At 49.4% G+C, this 23,069-nt stretch overlaps 1 protein-coding gene across 2 annotated transcripts in view; it reads left to right on the forward strand.

Moving 5' to 3' along the window:
- The first annotated feature begins 482 nt into the window (after positions 1-482).
- Positions 483-23,069, forward strand: part of OGDH (oxoglutarate dehydrogenase) — a 65,906-nt gene continuing 43,319 nt past the window's right edge. Inside the window, exons 1-2 of one of the 2 annotated variants that reach the window (XM_042913261.1) lie at positions 483-555; positions 15,932-16,180. In XM_042913261.1, coding sequence (XP_042769195.1) covers positions 15,959-16,180 — 222 coding nt within the window. In that variant the 5' untranslated portion in view covers positions 483-555; positions 15,932-15,958. Of the gene's footprint in view, positions 556-14,907; positions 15,008-15,931; positions 16,181-23,069 lie in introns of those variants that run through there. The other variant, XM_042913267.1, reaches the window with a different exon arrangement.

The following is a 23,069-nucleotide window of genomic DNA, read 5'->3' on the forward strand; positions in this document are numbered from 1 at the left end:
AGGTCCGCGGGATCCCGCTCCGAGACCGGGCAACGTCCCCCGCCCGCGGCCTCCGAGGAGGAGCCCTGCACGACTTCCCGCTCCGGAGAATGGGCACGCACTTTTCCTGTCTTGCCAGGACGACGACCCCGCGGAAGCCTTCTGGGGGGGGGGGGGGCGCAGAGCAGAGTCCAGCGCCCCGCCGCCCCTGTGAGAAGCCTTCACGTCCACGACGGCCTCAACATCCACTCGCGACGCGCCGAGGCCTGCCGTCCAACCGTCTCCTTCCGCTCGGACCATGCCAACCCCCGCAGGGAGCCCACCGCCGGTGACACTACTGGGCACGCGCAAAACCCAGCGCTCAGCAGCACCCGAACCCGCCCCGCCCACCACAAGCCACTGGCATGCGCTGCAGCAACGCCGGCGCGCCTCTATGACGCCCAGGCGGCAGGGGTGGGCCTTCTCCTCCAGGGGCGGGGCTGCGTGCTGACGCCACACGCCAGGGCGGGGTCAAGAGTTTGGTGCCCCGGAGTGGGGTGTCGGCGCCTCATTCGGGTGGAGCTGAGCAGAGGACAGGTAAGCGCGCGCTGCCCCCGGGCCTGGCCCGGTGCGAGAAGACCCGCGCCCTTGGGTAGGAGGCGGGGGATGCAGCAGAGGGCGAGGGCGCCGCGTCCTCGTTGTCACTGGCGCTGCGGTGACAGGGAGTGAAGCCGGATGGAGCAGGGCTGACGGAGGGAGGTGGGCGGGACGGGACCTGACGGACGGGCGTGACAGCCATTGGCGCGGCGAGCGCCGCCTGACAGGCAGAGATTGGCGGGTGCGGGCGCGCGCGGGCGTCGCGGGGGGCGCGGAGCGACGCGCGATTGGCTGAGGCGGGCGGGGGGGGGGGGGCGGGACGCGCGGCGGATGTGAGGGAACGGGCGCCAGACTGGGGTGACCCCCAAGGTCGAGGAGGCGTCACGAGGGAGCCTCCCGTCTCTGTCCTCTGCGCGGACGGAAGGGTGGCGCGCCCTTGATGGGACGGCTTGAGGGCGCCGGGCCCGTGCTCCACGCCAGAGCCTGTGCGGGGTCCGCCCCTGTTCTAGCTGCGGGCGCCGCTGGGGAGACGCCCTAGAATGTGTTTACCCTGCTCAGCACCCCTCGTGCTCAGTACGTCTCCGGACTCAGTACCCCGCCACACCCATCCTCCCCTGTTCCTGGGGAGACGCCCTTGAGCAGACTTCCCCGGCACCCTGTATATTCAGGACCCATCTTAGTACCCCACCACACCCATCTTCCTTGCATGGCTAGGATGATGTCCTCGAGTGGACCAGCACCCTATGTGCTCAGTACCCCGCCAAACCCATTCTCTTTGCACTCCTGAGGAGGTCTCTGAGCATATTTAATGTTTGCAGCACCCGGTGTACTCAGTACCCTGTCTCACCTATCTTCCCTGAGCCCCTGGGGTGACAGTCGAGCAGATCACCCTGCAGCACCCTGTACTCAGTACTTGCCCTATGCAGTACCTCACCACACCCATTTTTCTCCCTGTGCTCCTGGGTTGACACCCTTGAGAGTCCTTAATTTCTTCAGCTCCCTGTGTAGTCAGTACTCCTCCATCCTCAGCACACTGCCACACCCATCCTCCCTGCACACCCTGGAGAGATCACCCTACAGCACCCCGTGTACTCAGTACTCCTCTGCCCTCAACACCCGTGTACTCAGTACCCCTCTGTCCTTAGCACCCCACCCACCACACCCATCCTTCTCCCTGCACTCCTAACTAAGGTAACACCCTGGGGAGATCACCCTACAGCACACCCTGTACTCATTACTCCATAATACCCCTCCTTCTCCCTGTGCTCTCAGGGTGACACCTCCCAACATCACCACCCCACCACATCCATTCTGTTCCCTGCGAATCTCCTTGCCGCACCCCTTGGTATTCATCCTTCTTCAGGAGGTTTGATAGCCCGTGTTGAGGTGATGCACATTTCTTGGAGCAGCACGCTAGTCCTTTGCCACCTCCCCTTTGCGAAGCTGCCTGACAGAAGTGTAACCTGTACTAGAATGTAGTAGAAAACTTGCAGCATGGGGGGGAGAGGTGTGATGTCTGTCTTGGTGCTCCTCCGTGCCTCGTTCTGCAGTCCTGTCCTGTGAAGCAGGGACTGGACGCTTGCTGCCAGGCTGACAGCTCTGAGCAGCTTCAGGACAAGTGGCCTGGAATGAAACCTTGTTTGCACAGTGGTGGGAGCTACAATAGTCAAACCGGTGTTTTTGTGAGGACACACTTCATATGAGAACATGCAATACTATTCTAGCTTTGCCAATTAGCTGAGGATCGTGGAACGTTGGAGAAAGATCAGAGTTTCCTGATGATTAAGAGTGCTTTCCACATTTCAGTTTTTTCTTTTACACACACCTCTATGGAGACACAGTTCACACGCACCGTGCAGTTCACTCATTTAAAGTATATGACTAAACAATTTGTAGTGTATTCACAGTTATGCAACCATCACAGTTCAGTTACTTTTAAAACCTAATTTCAGGGGTACCTGGGTGGCTCAATTAGTTAAGCATCTGACTCTTGATTTCAGCCCACATTGTGATCTCACAGTCATGGGATCCAGCCCCGGGTCAGATTCTGCGCTGACGGCATGGAGGCTGCTTAGGTTTCTCTCTCTCCCTCTCTCTGCTCTTCCCCCATGTGTGCACGCTTTCTCTCTCAAAATTAGTAAATTAAAAAAAAAAAATAGTTTCAGAAACATGAATTTCTGTTGGTTTCATTTAAATTTGCACAGTTTATTAAATGGCAAATATTTGCCATATTTATTAAATGCATATCACATGTATATCATATGTTCATATATCTGTGCTTATGTGCATATCAGATCTACTTTTAACTGGTCTCACTGCCCCATTAAAAAAAAATGTACCATCTACCTTTTAAATTTGTAGATAGTTTTTTATTTGGGGATAACCGTATAATTATTGAGATATGTTTGGAGAATTGTACACATAAACATATTACATGCAGTTACAGCAGATAGTACAGAGAGATCCCAGTGTTCCTTTACCCCGTTCTTCGAGTGATAACATTTTGCAACAACTATAGTATGATATCACAGCCAGATAATGGCACGGATAACAGTGAAGATATGGACTATTTCCGTAGTCACAAGGATCCCTCCTGTTGCCTTCTTACAGCCACACCTGTTCCCTCCTGCCTCTGTGTCCTTAGCTACTGGCAACTACTAATCTCTCCATTTCTATGATTTTGGCAAACAAAGCATGTTATGTAAAGAGAATCACAGTATGTAGCCTTTTGGGATTGATTTTTTCCTACTCATGATTCTCTGCAGGTGCATGCAGCTTGTCGCCTGGATCAGTAGTTCCTTTCAGGCTGTGGATGTACCACAGTTGACTCATGCAATAAAGGACGTCTGAGTTGTTTCCATTCTCTGGCAGTTATGAATACGGCTGCCATAAACATTCATATGCAAGTTTTCATGTGAACATAAGTTTTTGTTTCTCTGGGACAAATGCCTAGGAGTGCAATTACTAGGACATAGAGTGGTTGCGTTTTTACTGTTTTAAGAAATAGCCAAGTTTTTCCAAGTGGCTATACCATTTTACCTTCCCACTAGTAGTGTATTTGAGATCCACTTTTTCCACATCCTTGCCAGCACATCAGGATGATACTGTTTTTTTATTTTAGCCATTTTAATAGACGTGTAGTAATGTGTCATTGAGGTTCTAATTTACATTTCCCTGATGGTTAGTGACGTCATACATTTTCCCATGTGCTTCCTTGCCGTCCGTATATCTTCTTGAGTTATGCCTTTTTTGGAGTCTTTTACCCATTTTATGATAGATTTTTTTTTTGTAATGTTGAGTTTGGAGAATTCCTTATATATACTCCAGTCCTTTGTTAGACACGTGATTTGCAGATATTTTTCTCCTAATCTGTAGCTTATCTTTTTATTTTCTTAACAGGATCTTTTGCAGAGGAAAAGTTTTTCATTTTGATGCAGTCCAGTTTATCAATTTTGCATTTTATGGATCATGCTTTTGGTGTCAAAATTAAGGACTCTGCTTAGCTCTAGTTCCTGAAGGGTTTCTCTTAGGTACTTTTCTGTAAGTTCCATAGTTTTGTGTTGTGCATTTAAATCTCTGATTCATTTTGAATTAATTTCCAAATAAGGTGTGAGGTCTAGTTTGAGGTGTTTTTTTTTGTTTTATTTTTCAGGTGGGGTTGCCTGTGAATACCGTTCATTGGTTGCCAACCAATACCATTTGTTGAAAAGACTTCTTCTGTTGAATTGCTTTGGCATTTTTGTCAGAAATTTGTTGTGTTTATGTGGGTCTGTTTCAGAGTTCTCTGTTCTGTCCCATTGGACTTTTGGTCCATCGATACCTCATGGTTTATGATTACTGTAGCTATATAATAAATCTTGAAATTAGGTAGATTGGGATTTTGATAGGAATTGTGTTGTGTCTATATATCAGTTTGGAGATGATCAAAATCTTTCCCGTGTTCAGTGTTCCCATCTATGAACAGTGTGTCTTTCCATTTATTTAGATTTTTTTATTTCTTTCATCAGTGTTTTGTAGTGTTTAGCATACAGGTCCTGCACTTGTTTTGTTAGACTTACACTAAATAATCCTTTCTAACATTTTATTTATTTTTTTTTCTTTAGAGAGAGAACATGTGCATATGAATTGGGAGAGAGGGACAGAGGAGGAGAGAGAAAGAATCTCAGGCTCCATGCTCAGCCTGGAGCCTGATGAGGGACTCGATCCCACAACCTGAGCCAAAATCAAGACTTGGATGCTAAACTGATAGAGCCACCCAGGCACCCCTAATATTTCTTTTTTTAAAAGGTTTGGTTTTCTTGTGTTAAGAGCATATAGAAATGTTAATGATTTTTGTATGTTCGTCTAGTATTTTATGATCCTGCCAAATTCACTTGTTGGTTCTGTGATTTTGTAGATTCCTGGAGATTTTATATCAAGACAACCATGTCCATATGCAAACAGATATAGTATTCTTCCCTAATCTCTAATCTGTATGCTTTTTAGTTTCTTGTTTTGCGTTTTTGTTCTGGCTGCCGTTCTCAGTACTGTGCTGAGTAGCAGGCATGAGCATAGACGTCCTCCGCGGTGTTGCTCCCGGTTTTAGAAAGAAGTATTCAAGGGCGCCTGGGTGGCTTGGTCGGTTAAGCGTCCGACTTCGGCTCAGGTCATGATCTCACGGTCCGTGAGTTCGAGCCCCACGTCGGGCTCTGTGCTGACCGCTCAGAGCCTGGAGCCTGTTTCAGATTCTGTGTCTCCCTCTCTCTCTGCCCCGCCCCTGTTCATGCTCTGTCTCTCTGTCTCAAAAATAAATAAACGTTAAAAAAAAAAAAAATTTAGAAAGAAGTATTCAGAGGGGCGCCTGGGTGGCTCAGTCGGTTAAGCGTCTGACTTTGACTCAGGTCATGATCTCGCGGTCTGTGAGTTTGAGCCCCGCGTCGGGCTCTGTGCTGACAGATCGGAGCCTGGAGCCTGTTTCAGATTCTTTGTCTCCCTCTTTCTCCTCCCCTGCTCATGCTCTGTCTCTTCTCAAAAAAATAAATAAACGTTAAAAAAAAACTTTAGAAAGAAGTATTCAGTCTTTCACTGTTATGTATAATGTCAGTTGTAGGCTTTTGTGGATGTGCTGTATCAAATTGACATTCCCTTCTGCTACTGTTCTGAGGGTTTTTATCATAACTAGCTGTTGAATTTTGTGAAATGTTTTATCTGCGTCTATTGATATGATCACGTGATTTAAAAAATTTTTAATGTTTATTTTATTTTTGAGAGAGAGAGACAGAGTGTGAATGGGGAAAGGGCAGGGAGAGAGGGAGACACAGAATCCGAAGCAGGCTCCAGGCTCCAAGCTGTCAGCACAGAGCCTGACGTGGGGCTCAAACCCACAAACTGTGAGATCATGACCCTGAACCGGAGTTGGACGCTTAACCGACTGAGCCCCCCAGGTGCCCCTCCTGTGATTTTTCTTTTCTAGCTTGTCAGTATGATAGATTATGTTGTTTTTCTGAATATGGAACCAACCTTACATTCCTGGAATGAGCCCCACTAGGTCATGGAGTATAATTGTGTTTATACATTCCTTGATTCTATTTGCTGAATTTTGTTAAGGATTTTTTTTTTCATCTGTACTCATGAGGAATATTACTTTGAAGCATTTTTTTTTTTTTTTTTTGTACTGTCTTTGGGTTTGGTTTCAGGGAAATATCAGTTTCATAAAATGAATTGGTTTCTCATATTTTCTGGAGGAGATTGTGTAGGATTGGAATTAATTAATCTCTGAACATTTGGTAGGATTCCCCAGTGAAACCATCTAGGCCAGAAAATTACTTTTTAAGATTTTTAATTATACATTACATTTCTTCAATAGTTGTGGGGTTGTAAAATCATTTTATATTGGGTTAATTGTGGTAGTTTGTACTTCTGCCAAATTCCTCTATATACTTGTGATCTAATGTCTAGCTGTTCTACCTCTTGATGAAAGAGGGCATTGGAAGTTGGAAGTCTCCAATTATAATTGTGGGTTTGTCATCTTTTTAGTAGTTTGATTCACATATTTTACCCTTACGTTGTTTGATGCATGCAGTATCTTCTTAGTAGATTGACCTGTTATCATCGTATAATGTCTCTGTCTCCAGATTTTCTTGGCTCTGATGTCTACTTTGACAACATAGCACTTCGGCTTTCCTTTGATTAACATTTGCATGATATGTAATTTTTCATCTCTTTGCTTTCAATTATTCTATATAATTTTGTTTGACTTGAGTTTCTTGTAGACATGCATATAGGTGGATCCTGTTTTACTCACTTTGCCAATCAGTGTCTTCTAATTGCTGTATTTAGATCGTTTTATGTAATTGTTGGTATATTAGGAGTTGAGCTTGTCATTTTTTTTTAATGTTTATTTATTTTTGACAGAGAGAGAGAGAGAGAGAGCATGAGTGGGGAAGGGGCAGAGAGAGAGGGAGACACAGAATCCGAAGCAGGCTCTAGGCTCTGAGTTGTCAGCACAGAGCCCGAGACGGGGCTTGAACTCACAGACCGTGAGGTCATGACCTGAGGCCAAGTAGGACGCTCAACCAACTGAGCCACCCAGGTGCCCTGAGCCTGTCATTTTTTTAATCTTCTTTATTTTTTGTTTCTCTGCTTTCTTTTTCCTGACTTCTTGCAGATTATTTGAACACATGTCAAAATTCTACTTTTACTTATAAACGCTGATTTTGAGAATGTCTCTTTATATGGCCTTCTTAGTGATTGGCAGGGTATTATATGTACACAATTTATCACAGTCTGTTGGTGTTACCATTTTATCAGTTTGAGTGAAGTGTAGAAAGCGTGCCTCCATTTACATTTCTTTACCCTTCCCTCATTTAAAATTGTCTCAAGTATTACCTCTACGTATGTTTAGAATCACATCAGACATATTGCAATTTTTGCTTCATCCATTATACAGAATTAGAAGATTCAAGAGGAGAAAGAAATTATATTTACCCATATGTTATTCTTTGTTATTTCATGATGTTGGAGGATTCTTTTTTTTTTTATTATAGTATGGTGTAGATCTTTTTGTACATCTGTACGTATGTGTATGTGTAGTTTAGGATACTGCACTAGCAATCACTGACAGGCAAAGAGATACAATAAGCCAACAAGAGAGATAAAATGGAATGATAAAACATACTTAACACAAAAGAAAACAGAAAAAGAAAACGAGAACAAATAGAACAAATAAAAAACAAAAAACAAGATGATAGATTTAACCTAAACCATATCAAAAATCACATCAAATGTAAATGTTCTAAAACATGATTCATTAGGTAATTAAAAGGTGGAGATTTTCAGATTGGATAAAAAAGCAGGCATGAAGCTTTGGTCAGCTGACCTAACCACTTAGATGTTAGATAGTCTTGTTAAAGGACGATTCCTCATTTTATCATTTCATTTCTCTTTAGAGAATTTCATTTAGCCATTCACTTAGGTAGGTCTGCCTATCGTCTCTTAGTTTTTCATCATCTGAGAATGTCTTGATTCCCTTTTCATTCCTGAAGAATATTCTCACTGGACATAGAATTCTGGGTTGACAATGATTTTCCTTCAGCACTTGAAACGAATTGTGCCACTTTCTCTTGGCCTCCATAGTTTCTGGTGAGAAATACGCTGTTCAAATTGTTTGTAGTTTTCAAGTTTGATTAGGGGGGCGCCTGGGTTAAGCGTCCGACTTCAGCTCAGGTCATAATCTCACAGTTAGTGAGTTCGAGCCTCATGTCAGGCTCTGTACTGACAGCTCAGCCTGGAGCCTGCTTCTGATTCTGTGTCTCTCTCTCTGCCTCTCTCTCTCTCTCTCTCTCTCTCTCTCTCCCTCTCCCTCTTTCAAGAATAAACATTAAAAAATTTTGGGGGGGTGACTGGGTGGCTCAGTCGGTTGAGCGTCTGACTTCGGCTCAGGTCATGATCTCGCAGTCTGTGAGTTCAAGCCCCATGTTGAGCTCTGTGCTGACAGCTCAGAGCCTGGAGCCCGCTTCAGATTCTGTGTCTCCCTCTCTCTCTGCCCCTCCCCCATTCATGCTCTGTCTGTCTGTCTCTCTCTCTCTCTGTCAAAAATAAACACTAAAAAAATTTTTTTTCTATTCAAGTTTGATTATAGTGTGTCTTACAGTGGATTTCTTTGGGTTTATTCTTTTTGGGGTTCACCCAGCTTCTCAAATCTCTAGGTGGTTGTCTTTTGCCAAATTTGAGAAATTTTTGCCATTATTTCTTTGAATACTCCTTCCACCCCTCCCTCTTTCTTTTTCTCTTGAGATTCTGATGACATTTACATGTCATCATTAATATGATGGCATTCACATTCATCATTAAATCTTGTATGATAGTCCTACATGTCACTGAGATGCTGTTCATTTTTCTTTCAGTCTGTATTTACTGTTCAACCTGAGGACTTTTTTTTGTTCTATCTTCACGTTCTCTGAGTTTCTTCTGTCCTTTCATTCTGCAATTTAACCCATCAGATTTTTTTATTTTGGTTATTTTTGAGTTCTGAATTTCCATTTGGTTCTTCTTTATGTCTTCTCTTTCTTTGTTGAGGCTTTTAATTTCTTTTTTTTTTTACTTGTTTTCAAACTTGTTCATAGTTGCTCAAGGAAGTGTTTTGAGGCTGGGCTCCTTTAAAGTCTTTGCCAGATATTTCTAACAGGTCTGTCTTCTTGGTGTCTATAGATTGTCCTTTTTTGTTTTGGTTGAGATCACCCTGCTTTTTGTTGTGATGAGTGATCTTTGGTTAAATTTTGGACATTTTGGGTGTTCTGTATGTGAGACTCTGGATCTTAAATGTCTGAACACAGGCTTCTGCTGACACTGCTGGGTGTCAGTGGGTGCCGCCTCATTACTGCTGGGCAAGGGTGGAATCCAGGCTCCCCACCCAGCCTCCTTGGTGTCTGCAGGGAGGGACTCCTTGTTATTGCTGTGTGGGTAAACGTTCCCCAGTAGGCCTTTGTGATTCAACCCTGCGTGGGAAAGGAGGGGTGCTGCCCTGTTGCTGAGGGTACAGGTGGACTGCAGGCCCCTTCCTGGCCTCCATGGACCTGGTGGGGGTCATCCGGTGGGGATGGAAGCCCCGGATCTTCTCTGACACCATCAGTTGGGGTAGTGGTGGGCCACAGTGTTTTCTGTGGGGTTAGCTGCAGGCTGCAGTAGAGCAGTTATTGTCTAGAAATGTCTGTCCTTTGATCAGAGAGAGCAGGGGCTTCTGTTTCCATCAGTCGGCATTTCTGGATTGCCAGCTTCTTCAGCACCTAGTCTGGGATACGTGAGGCAGAAAGAAAGTTGAGGACTTGATGCTGTATCTTTTCGAGCCCCCAGATCCCTTTCCACTCCTGTTTTGTTGGGTTTAAGTGTAATGTCTTATTTCTTTGGCTGCATTTAGTGAGAAACAAGTCCTTTATGTACCTTTAAAATGTTTAATAAATATTGATAAATAGCCTTGCTTTAATAAATACTTAATCATTTATACTCTGGTCATTGAAGGATGCCTGCTTGGCCGCACCCCAGAGCACCGCACAGTGGCAGTCTGGGTGAAGGCGCCCCGAAACCTGGTGGGGGTTCTGACCTCGGAGGTGGAAGTCTCTCCCAGCAACCTGGTCAGTTGCCCACTCCATGGTAATCTGGGAACCTTGCACCTTGGGAACTTGGTTTTTAAGAGAGATGAGTTGGTCTTTTTCCTGCCGGTAAGTTGTAATTCTTTAGTCATAGAATAGTTTTAAAGTGTGCAAAAGTATTTTCACTTCTGCATCATAATCACAAAAAGCGATGCCAGGGAACACACCTGATGGCAGAAGAGCCTAAATGCAGAGCCTGCGATGTGCCTGAGGCTTGCACAGCAACGTGGTCACTTTGCCCGTGTGTCCTGTGGGCTGACCATCGTTTCTACCTGGTACCGACAAGAGTCCTTTGCACTGAAAAGTGCTCCTCACTACCTCCCTGTCCCTCATTTTGTTGCTGGATGAGGCTTCCCAAGTAAAAGACTTGAGTTCTTTGAGATTGTCTGCCAGCGAGGGGACAGTTGATGTCTGTGCTCTCTGTGCACGTTTCTGTCTGTGTCCAGCTGCGGGTAGTACGATAAAGGTGGCCGTGCAGGCACGTAGCATGCGTTGTCTTCTTGATTCGTTACCTGAATCTTCCTGCATCCAAAACCATTAACAGAAGAGAATGGGGAACGTTTTCAAGATAAGTTGTTATGCTTTTAAAACTGCTGTCAGTAACATGCACAGGGAACGATCACATCGTGATCGCGTGCTCCTTTCCTGGGACTCCTTTCCTGAGGAACTGCCCAGCCTGTGCTTGCTAGACCTTGCCTCTCTAATTGCACCCCTGCCCAGCTGACGTGACCCTGATAGGCATCAGGAGTCAGTTTATCTCTCCACTCTGTGTATGGGGAGGTGGCCTTGGGTAAAGTGTGTGCCCAGCTGGGGAAGGTCCAGGCACAGATAAAGTCCTGTCTAACATCAGCATGTAGGTTCTGAGGGGCAGTAGATTGAACCCTTAAAAACAAAGTTTGCTTTGGTTTGTGTTTATCTTAAATGTTGTTTTTTCAAGTGGACAGGTTTAGACCTGCGTCTTGAAATTATGGGTCACAAGTAGTGTCACTTTGATACTGGTAGACTCACTTTTATTTTTTCTTAGACATAGTTCTTTTTTTTTAAATTTTTTTTTAATGTTTATTTTTGAGAGAGAGACAGAGTGTGAGTGGGGGAGGAGCAAAGAGAGAGGGAGACCCAGAATCTGAAGCAGGCTCCAGGCTCTGAGCTGTCAGCACAGAGCCCGCCGCGGGGCTCGAACTCATGAACCACGAGATCATGACCTGAGCTGAAGTCGGACGCTTACTGACTGAGCCACCCAGGCGCCCCATAGTTCTTTTTGAAACAACTTTTGGCACAATTCATATACCATACAATTCACCCGTTGAAGTTTTACGATGGGGAATTCTCCAGTATGTTAGAAGGTTGTGTAACCATCAGTACAATCTAGTCATGGAGCATCTTCACCGCACCACCCCCCCAAACTAAAAAACTGCACACCCATCAGCAGCCGTGTGTGCACTCGGCCCCACCTGCCGTCCCCCAGCCCTGGGCAGCCACCCGCAGGCTTTCTGAACGTTTTACAGGAGTGAAATCACAGTATGTTTTCTGTGGATGATTTTCTTCACATTCTCGAAGTTTGTCTGTGTTGCAGCACATAACAGTATTTCCTTCCTTTTTATTGCCCATTCTATTACATTTTGGGGCTAGTATGAATAATGCCACTGTGAACACTCACATACAAATGTTTGTGTACACATATGTTTTCGTTTCTCTCCATTATGTATCTAGGAGTGGAATTGCTGAGTCATATGGTGACTTTCTGTTTAACTCTTTGAGGACCTGCCAAACTGTTTTCCACGATGGCTACACCAGCTTCTGTTCCCACCAGCGGTGCAGGGGGCTCCAGTTCCTCCACGTCTTCAACACTGATTTTCTCTCTGATTATACCTAGTCTCCTTGCGCGAAGCGGTCTCTTACAGTTTTGATGTGAAGTTTCCTAATGAATGATGATTTCGAACAACTTTTAATGTGCTTATTGGCTATTTGTATATCTTCTTTGGAAAATTGTTCATATCCTTTGTTAGATTTTTGATTTAGTTATATTTCCCTTTACTATTGAATTACAAGAGGTGTTTTTTGGGGGGCGCCTGGGCAGCTCAGGAGGTTAAGCATCTGACTTGCTCAAGTCATGATCTCATGGTCTGTGGGTTTGAGCCTCGTATCAGACTCTGTGCTGACAGCTCAGAGCCTGGAGCCCGCTTCAGATTCTGTGTCTCCCTCTCTCTCTCTGCCCCTCCTGCACTCACATTCTGTCCCTCTCTCTCTCTCAAAAATAAACATTTTTAAAAAGAGGGTTTTTTTTCACGTATTCTGTACGTAATCATATGATTTGTACATATGTTTTCCTATTCTGTTTGTGTTTCCTCTCTCTTGTTGGTGTCCTGTGACAACAAACCGTGGCTTTTATTTTGATGAAGTCCAATTTATCTGTTTTTTCATTTGTTTGTACTTTTGGTATCCTAACTAATAATCCATTACTTGACTCAAGGCCACAAAGATTTACTCCATTTTAACTTGGAAATTATGAAACTTCCAAGGGTCTTACAGTTTTTTAGTTCTTCTGTTTGGGTCTTTGTCCATTTTGAGTTAATTTTGGATATGGTGTGAGATAGGGTCCAATTTTGTTCTTTTATTTGTGGAACCCCACTTGTCCCAGCACCATCGGTTGAAAAGACTACTTTTTCCCCATAGAATTTTTTGGCACCTTTGTGAAATAGAAATACTCATCCAAATGAAAGTCAGAACACTTGGACTTCTGGGACAGCCCAAAGGTTTCATGAAAGTGTTTGAACAATTGAATGTCTCTAGCAAAGAACACGCTATTCTTACAGTTGACTTTGGAATTGGAAGGACGGAAACTGATTCTTCCAAAGTCTGAATGTAACCCCAGGGTCTGCTCTGGATCCATCAGATTGTGGACAGAGAACAGCTGCTCCTGGTTACCCTGGGGTGGAGGTAAGGGGTCCCGAGCAATATGCTGACAGACAGTCTTTGTGATGAGTCATCTCGAGGGAAGTTTGATGCTTGCAATCTGCCCCAGTCACTGCACTGGGCAGCAGACTCTGTGACTGCAGACAGCTAGAGAACACGGTTCATTTGCACGTGGGATTGGAAGGACAACTTGAGGTGGAACAGAAGAAACGAGTGGTTTTGTGATTGTCAGTGTGGTCCTTGTATAATTGGGCACCACGGCAGCTGAATGATGACAGTGAATGCAAGTGAGACTGCTGTGTTCCTGGAGGAGAGCCCGACTCAGAGACGGTTGCGTGGTTCTGGAGGTCCAGAGGGCAGCAACACCAGAGGGGAGACATGAGCACTTTCCTCTGGACGTAAATAAGAGAAAGAAGACTGATGTCCAGAGCAGCAGGCATGCTTTCTGCCATCACTGTGTGTGAAGGTGCTGGTCTGCCTTGACATGTTTGTGAATGAGCGAGGGGCAAGGGGCCGGGAGACCTGCCGGCTGAATGTGGAACGTGCGACTTGAGTGAAAACAAAACACAGGCTACGATTGCATTCTGGGGCCATGTTCAAAATACATGGCCTGTCTATCTTTAAAAAAATTTTTTTTAATTATTTTACAGAGAGAGAGAGCACATGAGCGGGGGAGGGGCAGAGAGAGAGAGAGAATCCCAAGCAGGCTCCACGCTGTCTATCAGCACAGAGCCCAACAGAGGGCTCGATCCCACAAACTGTGAGATCATGACCTGAGCTGAGATCAAGAGTCGGATGCTTAACCAACTGAGCCACCCACGCACCCCCGTCCATCTTTAATTTTCAATGGGCAAGTTTTCATTTGTTGTTGGTTTTCAGAGCACATGTTCTGCTTTTTCCTTTTTTTTTTTTTTTTTTTTGAATTAATTAATACCTACACTCAACGTGGGGCTTAAACTCTCAACCGCGAGATCAAGAGTCACATGCTCCACTGGTTTAGCCAGCCAGGCACCCCCCCTGCTTTTTCCTTTTGCTGACCTGTCTCTTCCAAGCCACAAAGCCGGCTGGGTGCCCTCTCCATCACAGGCCTTATGTGTACTCTGATCGTGTTGGGGCCAAGAGGAAGAGTTCTTGTAAACAGTACAGAGGGTAGTTTACTCAACATGTATTTCTGGGGAATTCTCAGCACATTTCAGAGCTTGGATCTCCCTCTGGTAGGTGGGGGGTGGTGCATGACTCCAGCCAGGGCACCTACTTTGAGGCTCTGGCGTGAGTGATGTGTTAGGCCAGCAGCACACAGGGCAGCCCTGGACAGGGGGCTGCGGTGAGCCTTGCCTCCCGCCCTCCTGGGGTCTCCGGGGTCTGAATAGAGGTGCCCCTGGGCAGCTAGGATTCTTGGGAGGAGGACAGCATAGGGCCCCTGCCCTCAGACACGCAGGGTTCTTAGACATGGCTGCAAGTGGTTCAGGGTACCCTGGGAACAGTCTGGCTCTCGCATGGTCTGGTGGATACAGCTGCTTTTGTAGTGTGGCTGTGTTGGACAGGTATACACGTTAAGCTTAGTAAAATTATGACCGTCAAGCACTATGACCGCCAAGCACAAGGTCCACTCAGATCAGAAGCAAGTAAGTGGCCCCTTCTCCCCCCTCCCTCCCGGATTCCCTGCCCTCCCGCCCCGGCCTCTCCCTTCCTCTCCAGCCACTGAAGGGCCAGGCAGAACAGGAAGACAGGGTTTGCATCCTGGCTCTGCTGTTGATGGCCCTGTGACCTTGGGGACTTTCTTTCAAGAAAGAAACTGAAACTCAGAAAGGCAGTCCATAAGTAGAGGAGCTGGCACCTGGCTTCTAGGGGGTTTGTGGGGTTCGTGGAGTCCTGTCGTGTCTCATTGCTGACCGTCTAGCGGCACAGGGCAGGTAGACATCTCTTTAACCATGGCTGTGCGTACTTTCCTTTTGAACCTTTGTTAGAGCCACTCACTCCCCTGGCAGAACCCCCTTGCCTCCCCCCCACCCAGTGCTTGTGAAACATGGCCTTGCTGTGTGTGGGGTGTCAGGATCCTCCGTGCGGTCCTGCCCGGCTCACCCCACCCTCCCTGTCTTTCATCAGACAATTCTTGCTCTTCCTCTGGGCCCCTTCCACACTTTTCCACCTCTGTCTTTCCTTCTACTGATTCTTTTATGATTGTTTTCTCTTCTGCCTCAAGATAAATTATTTGAGGGTGAACACAGTGTTTTTCTAGTTTCTCTGTACTTTCCAGAGCACTCTGGGTCCAGCAGGTGCTCAGTAGTTCCAGGATAGATTAGAAAATGTTTTTCTCAGGGCACCTGGGTGGCTCAGTCAGTTGAGCGTCCGACTTTGGCTCAGGTCATGATCTCACAGTCTATGAGTTCGAGCCCCATGTCAGGCTCTGTGCTGACAGCTCAGAGCCTGCTCCAGATTCTGTGTCTCCCTCTCTCTCTACCCTACCCCACTCACACTCTGTCTGTCTGTCTGTCTGTCTCTCTCTCTCTCAAAAATAAACACTAAAAAAATTTTTTAACAAAAAAAGAAAATGTCTTTCTCGCTTTGTAATTAATCCTGATCTAATCCCATTGAATAATCCTTGTTGCCTTTTCTGTGATTGTGTCACACGATGCACAGACTTGACAAGTATCACATGTCGATCGTTGCTTCGCTTCCCTCCTATGAGACCGAAGCTGCGTCTCCCCCTCGGTGTCATGTCAAGCGCGGGCCTGGGCACTGGGGCGGGGCGCAGGGTCCCTGGTGTGTCCGCCAGTCTTTCCTGGTGGCCTTGTTCGCTAAAACACTTCCTGACTTCTCTTCCCTTTCTTGTGCAGACGCTCGCGAGAGGCTTCGGGACGAGAATGTTTCACTTAAGGACTTGTGCTGCTAAGTTGAGGCCTTTGACGGCCTCCCAGACTGTGAGGACGTTTTCACAAAACAGACCGGCCGCAGCTAGGACGTTCGGGCAGGTTCGGGGCTATACCGCCCCCGTTGCTGCTGAGCCCTTCCTCAGCGGGACTAGCTCCAACTATGTGGAGGAAATGTACTATGCGTGGCTGGAAAACCCCAAAAGCGTACACAAGGTAAGGCTCCGAGCAGACATCTTCCTGTGTTTGGTGTCTCGGCCTGCCATTGGCTGGGCATCCAGGTAAGTGCCAGTGTGCTGAGGAGCCCTTGGGAAGGCAGGCGGCTGGGAGCCCCACCGACCGGAGTCCTCCACATCGGCCTGACCACGACCGCCACACCACCGGAGGAGCGCTTCCCTCCCCTTGACAAGCCACGCACTTGAGACTTGCTCCTGGGAACAGAAGGCCCATCTGCCCTGCGAGGGTGTGAGAAGGACGTGCTCCACCTCCAGCATCTCCCCGACGACGCTGCAGGACACAGACAGTGGAGACAGGCCGCGGCCAGAGCGGCGACCCCGTTGGATGCTCCCCAGTCCCGTCATGCCAGGAGCACCTCAGAATCATCACATTGGTTTCTGCGCAAATGGCATTTCCAGTTAGCGTGCCGTGTTTTTCCTCCTGTATCTGGAAGTGAATTCCCTGCAGGCTTCTTTCTGATGTACTTCTGTTGCCTGTGAGGCACGTCCTCCCGGTCACCCGTGTGCATGAGTCCGCCCACAGGGCAGGCCTGGCCTCTAAACTTGACTGGTTCTGACACCATTTCTTGTGTTCACATTGGGCGGCGGTCCCACGGTAGGAACCAGAGGGTGGTGGGTCCCCAGGTTGCCGTCGTGCCCCGATGCAGGCCGGGGGAGGTTTGGCGGAGACAGTGCGTGTGAGGTGCTCAGGGCCTGTGCAGAGGAAGTGCCCGACGGAGCCTGGCTGCCATGCGCTGCCGGCCTCGCCCCTTCCTCACTTGTGAATCTTAGGGTCTCATTATCAGAAGGCAGCCTGCTTCCATCAGGCCCCCGAGAATCCGCTTTACCCTGAAATGTTAGTGGTGTGTAAGGTTGGATACGTTCATGTGACTGCCACAGCCGCCGGCCCTGTTTCGTTGCGAATGCCCTCCTGGTCTGACCTCACTGCTCAGGGCACCCAGCCAGTCATTCCCTACCAACCTGGAGGCCACTGGCTCCCTGAACAAGGTGAAGCCTGGTTTCCTTAAGAGTAGGTGTTCCCTGGCCTGCAGACAAAGACTGCCCACAAGTGCGCTGTAGGAATGGCCGTGCCTGGCCGGCTGGCAGGCACTCTGCAGACAGGTGTGCGCGGTGCGCTCTGGAGGGGTCAGGTCGGACAGTCGTCTGGTGCCCCAGCCTGTCCCTCTGCCTTCCTTTCCCCAAACACAACCTCTTCGTGGAACTAGCCACGTCTTGTATGTGTGCTGACGGGCCCAGGCTCAGGAGCATCCACACCAGTGCCTGGCCTCGGACTGCATTGCAGTTGGGAAGCGCACCGTGGCTCCGGCACAGAGCACAGACAAGTGGGGCTGACATGGCACCACGGCTCCTGCCGGAAGCTTCTTGAGAAAGTTTTTATGGGGATCTGATTGTAAACCATGACGCCTAAATGGGGCCAGTTTTCCTTGAAAAAAATTTTTTTTCTATTAGGTTTGCTATTGTTGTCAGTAGTTTGAGTTAATATCATTATGATTATTACTGGGTTTTTTTCCAAAATCCTTTTTAATCTTTATTTTTGATAGCATGAGCAGGGGAGGGGCACAGAGAAAGAGAAACAGAATCCGAAGCAGGCTCCAGGCTCTGAGCTGTCAGCACAGAGCCTGACACGGGGCTTGAACTCACGAACCACAAGATCATGACCTGAGCCGAAGTCGGACGCTCAACCGACTGAGCCACCCAGGCGTCTTTGATTATTACTGGTTTGGGGGTTTTTTTTTAAGGACTTTTTTGAGGATCCAAGAAGTAGTGCGTGCAGTCTGGGCTGTAGGGGAGCCCCCTGATTTCATTCCCACTCATCATCACCAGTAACAGGACTGGTCTTAGGCCAGCTGAGGCCCTGTGGACCCCTGGGACTTACTCTTTAGACCAGCTTTTGGTTCAGCAGAAAAATTGAGGGTCAGGTATAGGGATTCCCCATGTACCCCCGGCCCCCATGCCCGGTCTCCCCTACCATCGGCACACATGCTGGGGTTACGACATTTATCAGGCTGGGGAACCCACGCTGACACGTCTTCTTTGCCCAAAGGCCCCTCGTGGTGGTATGTGTTCTGAGGGTTGGGACAGGTGCCAAGTGACATGTATCTCTGTCATGGTTTCCCATGGTATCCCAGTGTTTCCACTGCCCTCAAAGTCCTCTGCACCCCACCTGTTCTTGGAAAGTGTTTTTACCACATGGTTTCAAGGAAGCCCCTCAGAGGTTCTCAGGCCGGGAAGGGGTGGCCATGGTGCCCGTCCATCCTGGGGAGGACAGCACACCGACAGGTCCACTGACAGGCACAGGTGCCGTGGGGCCGGGGTTTTGGGGGGAATTCAGGAGGGGCATGGCCCTTGGACCCTGCAGGCCAGAGCGATCACCACATGGAGATGCCACAGAGACATGGAGGATGCCAGAAAGGGACTTTTCAGTTTAATGAGAGAGTACGCACAGGCTATCATCCCCGGGTCCGATTTTACATGCTAGTTTCTGTTGCCAGGGTTCTTCAGGGGGCGCACGTCAGTGGGTGTGTCCTCGTCCACCATCCCTACCCTGTGGAATTGATCACTTCTCCAGGTTTCCTTGGAGGCCCCATACCTGTGTGCGTGCTGTTTCAGAGACACAATCTGGAACTTTCACCAGATTTTAGAGGCATCAGCGACTACAGAAGTCCTCAGAAATAATTGACTACGTTAAGAATGCCTCATTTGTTCTCGTGTTTTAGAACCCATGGTTCAGGAAGAAATGACAATTAGATTTTCAGGTTTAAACTGAGTGCCTCTGATCCCCCACTTGTGCGTTGTTGTGGGGTGCGGCCTCCTTGTCCTGAGGGCTGCTTCTGTCCCCTCCTCCGTTGGCACAGAACTTGTTCGTATTCAGCAGGAACAGCACAAGCTTAGCATCTCCCCTCCCTGCCCTACTGTACTTAGCTTTCTGATTACTTCTGTAACATTTCCTGTAGAGAGAAGAGTACGAAGTGAGCCTCTGTGAGGAGACCCACATCCACCTTCAACGGCACTCTACAGTTTGCTAGGCCTTAAACCTCTTCCTTCCCCACTCATTTGTGCTGGTTGGTTTCTTGGGGGCAGGGGCGGGGGCGGGGGTGGCTGGGAGAGTCTGAAGGCAGATCCAGACCTGAGTCATTTCCACATGGCTCTAACCAACACAGGGATGTCTTCCTAACCACACCTAACAAAGTTAACAAGATAATTCTCTAACACCTAATCCTCAGCCTCAGCCAGCTGCCTTCGTAACTTACGGTTGGTTGTCATACCCGTTTTTAAAGACCACTTCTATTTTGAAATGTCTAATTGTGGAAATTGGTAAAGTAATTGAGCAATTTGGAGTCGCAAGCCCCTCATGCTGCTGGTGCCCAGGTCAGTGGCTGGCCCCGACGGCGCCCGTACGGGCTGCAGGGGCCCCCAGCCCCCCTGTGCCCCCTGCTGCGGCCTCCCCCACTGTCCCCTCCAGTCCTCCACACCTTTCCAGGCACAGCTCACCACCTGAAGCCCTAGGAACCCCCAGCTGGGGCTTGTGATGTCAGCCTACGAAGCCTCCCTCATGGGGTCTCAGCCATTCTGGGGACAAGTCAGATGGCAGCATCTTTCGTTTATGTCTCAGAAACGCATAGAACCAAAGGCAGATTGCCCCATTCATGTGTCAGACAGGCAGGCATTGGGAGCCCCTGAGCCCTTGCCAGGCCCCATTTGTGCACGGAGGCACGTGCCCACCCACACACAGAACAACGTCAGCCCTGGTGCTGGCGGGAGACCCACCAGGCCTGTGCTCGCTGGGCCCCCCACAGCCTCGGAGATTGCTTCCCCCACCAGGCCTTCTGGTGGCCTCGGCCCACTTCCTAAATGCCGTCTTCCTCTTTTCATAACCACATCCGTTTCTTATGCCATTCCTGGGTCGGCTCCAAGTGTAATGACAGCTCTGGTCCAGCGTGGTCACCGCACCGAGGCGGAGTCTCCAGACTCGGTCCCACCTCTCGGGGCTCGGTCGTGCCCCCCTTCTGGCCTGGATAGCTCTGCCTCTTCCACGCTCATAAAACACAGTCCTGTCGTTTTCTGTGAGTGAACCAGACCAGCAGGGAAAAACACAGCCCCCAATTCATGGTGACATGTGCCTGCTCGCTCTGTGGTTTTGAACCATCCCGGGCTGTGCTTGGAGAACCGTGGGCTGGCCCCTGGGGGCGGGGGGACACCTATGTTGAAGGTCCTTGGAGCGCTTTGTGGGATTTTGGTGAGGGAGGCTGCGAGCCTCAGCCGTAGTGGCTTTGTGTATTAAGTTAACCAAACAGGTGGAGTGCTTTTCCTGACCTTGGTATTCAAGGGGCTTTCCACCTGCATGGTTCAGTCCAAGGACAAAGTGAGCACGTGCGAAGAGTGAGAAGCAGGAGTAGTGCCTTCCCTTATGCGTACATCAGCCTGAGGACGGCGGGGGGGGGGGGGGCGGGGACGGCTGTTGGGACCCTGCAGGGCCCTGTACGCCCAGGCCAGGTGCCGCCTCTCCTGGGTGGGCTGTGATGAGCGAAGCCCCGAGGAGTCTGAAGATCCTCGGGCTCTCAGGGGTTGGAAGTGAGCCCGGGACTCAGAGCCCACAAGGGGACGTGCTGCAGGCCTGGGAGGACCCACCATCACTGTCTGGAGGGACTGCCGCCTTCAGTCCCTCAGGCAAAGGCCTGTCACCGTCCGCGGAGTCCACGGGCAGAGCAGAGGGCACTGTCCTTGGCTGGTCTTGGGTGGTTGCTGGCATTTTGCTCATGCGCCCTCTGGAGAGATGGTGGCAGAGCCTGCCCAGAGATGTTCCCTCCCCTGTGCTGTGCTCTGACTGCACATAAATTCTTTCAGTCTCTGTAACCGAGGAAGTCCCAAGCAGAACCCCCAGTTTTAGCGGCTTCTATTATGAAGTGTTCCACGGTGGCAAGGCAGTTCCCGACCCCAGTGCGTGGTCAGTCCTTGCCTTCCAGACACAGTGTCCCTGGATGGAGGGGTCAGAGCCCCACCGGAGGGCAGGCATACACAGTGTATTCGAGGAAGGCCGGGACCCAGTGTCTGGCACAGATAGAGCACTTCAAGGTGGGTGTGGGAACCGTCCAGGGCAGCCTTTGCATGTACACCCACGCCATGGCTGGGCTGCTGTGCACAGTCCCCTGGATGCTTAGGAAATAACACAGGGCCACCAGCACACTTCCTGAGCCCACAGAGCCCGTGTGCAGGGGGCTGGGGAGGACAGGAGCCTGGGAGCAGCACCTGCTGGCCCCAGTGCCACCCTTAGCTTGGGGAGCTGCTGCTGCATGTCTGTAGGGATTAGCCTGAAGCAGCCAAACCCTTGTTTCAGGATGGCCACTGGTCACTTAATGCCCCAAGTTTCATGTTTGTAGCAGCTAAACATTGTTAACATTGGAACTTAGTAACGCGGTTGTCTGTGAACATGCTGGGTCCAACCCCAATGACTGTGGGTCACTAGATCATCAGCCTCGTGGTGGCCTTTGAGCCTAGGGTTCGGTCCGTTCCGAGGTGGCCAGAGGCTGCCTCACCCACACTCCCCAAGCTGGCTTTACAGCAGGGTCCTTGGCAGGATGCCAGCAGAGGGTGGTGGTGGCATCAGGTGACAACATGTGCCAGACCAGGGTGTGGCATGCAGGTGCATGGCGCCCCCCAGTGGAGCAGCGTCTGAAGGGGACTTTGGAAAAGGGGAAACGGTCTGGTCACCCTAGAACCCAGAGGCGTACGATTTGGTGGCCAGAATCAGCATCAGTCGCGCCCGTGGTCAGTGTTGATCAACAGCTTCTGCAACAAATCCAAGTATCCTGCTGCTTTTCAAAGCATGAGCAGGTGTGCAAGTGCCAGACATGCTCCTCACACTTGCAGGCGAGGCGTCGGGCACCCACACTGCTCAAGCCGCTTCCCTGAGACAGGCTTGTCGCCACAGGGCCCTTCGGTCACACGCTATGGGGGCCTTCCTTCCCAACAGCAGAAGGGTGCCAGGTAGCACGTGTGCCACCCTTCCGAGACCAAAGCTCCTTGAATGGCCTCTGGCATGAACTCCACAGCCGGGAACTAGGCCCAGAGGCGCTTGTGATCTGCTGACTGAATAATTTAGGGCAGAGTCCACTTGCCTCACTGACCTGCTCACACCCATGTTGCTGGTGAGCAGTCCTATGCTGACCAGTGCCAGCACCTTCTCTGAGCTGAGGTGGGGCCTCTGGACTCTGGAGGCTGCAGGTGTCTACAGCTGACCCCCCACCTGGCACCTCACCTGACCCCCATCTAACCTCCCACCTGACACCCCACCTGACCCCCACCTGGCACTCACCTGGCACCACGCCTGACCCCCCATCCAACCCCCCCACTTGGCACCTCACCTGACCCCCCACCTGGCACCACAGCTAACAGCACACTTGCCGGACTCAGCCTGTGAAGGAGTCTGAACCTGATTTATCTCAGTTGAGCACCTACTGTGTGCAAAGCCTGGGGACATTGCAGAGGAACAGGGACCTGTTTGCAGCCTTGCACGTTCCTCTGCTTGCTCTCAGAACGTTGGGACTGCAGGGAGTGCCTGGCAGGTCTATGGGAAATTGGGGGAATGTGGGTGCCATGGCTTTTGGGACAGAGCTTCAATTACCTAAAATTTAAGAATCGTGGGTTCATTTTGACCAGAATATTCCACTCGTTTACATTCAGAATGTACCGTGTTTTGGTGGTGGTCTCAGCCCCACAGCTCCACTGATGGCTATGCCCCCTTCCCACACAGCCCCTGCTGGCTCCAGCCCTTTCTCTGGTCTTGTCTCCGGCACGTCCCTCGGGTCCTCTCCTTGGGCTCCTCATACCAGCCGTCCCCCAAGCACCGTCTCTTCTCACCTCCGCACCTG

This window comes from Panthera leo, chromosome A2 (genome assembly GCF_018350215.1).
Source record: "Panthera leo isolate Ple1 chromosome A2, P.leo_Ple1_pat1.1, whole genome shotgun sequence".
Lineage (NCBI taxonomy): Eukaryota > Metazoa > Chordata > Mammalia > Carnivora > Felidae > Panthera > Panthera leo.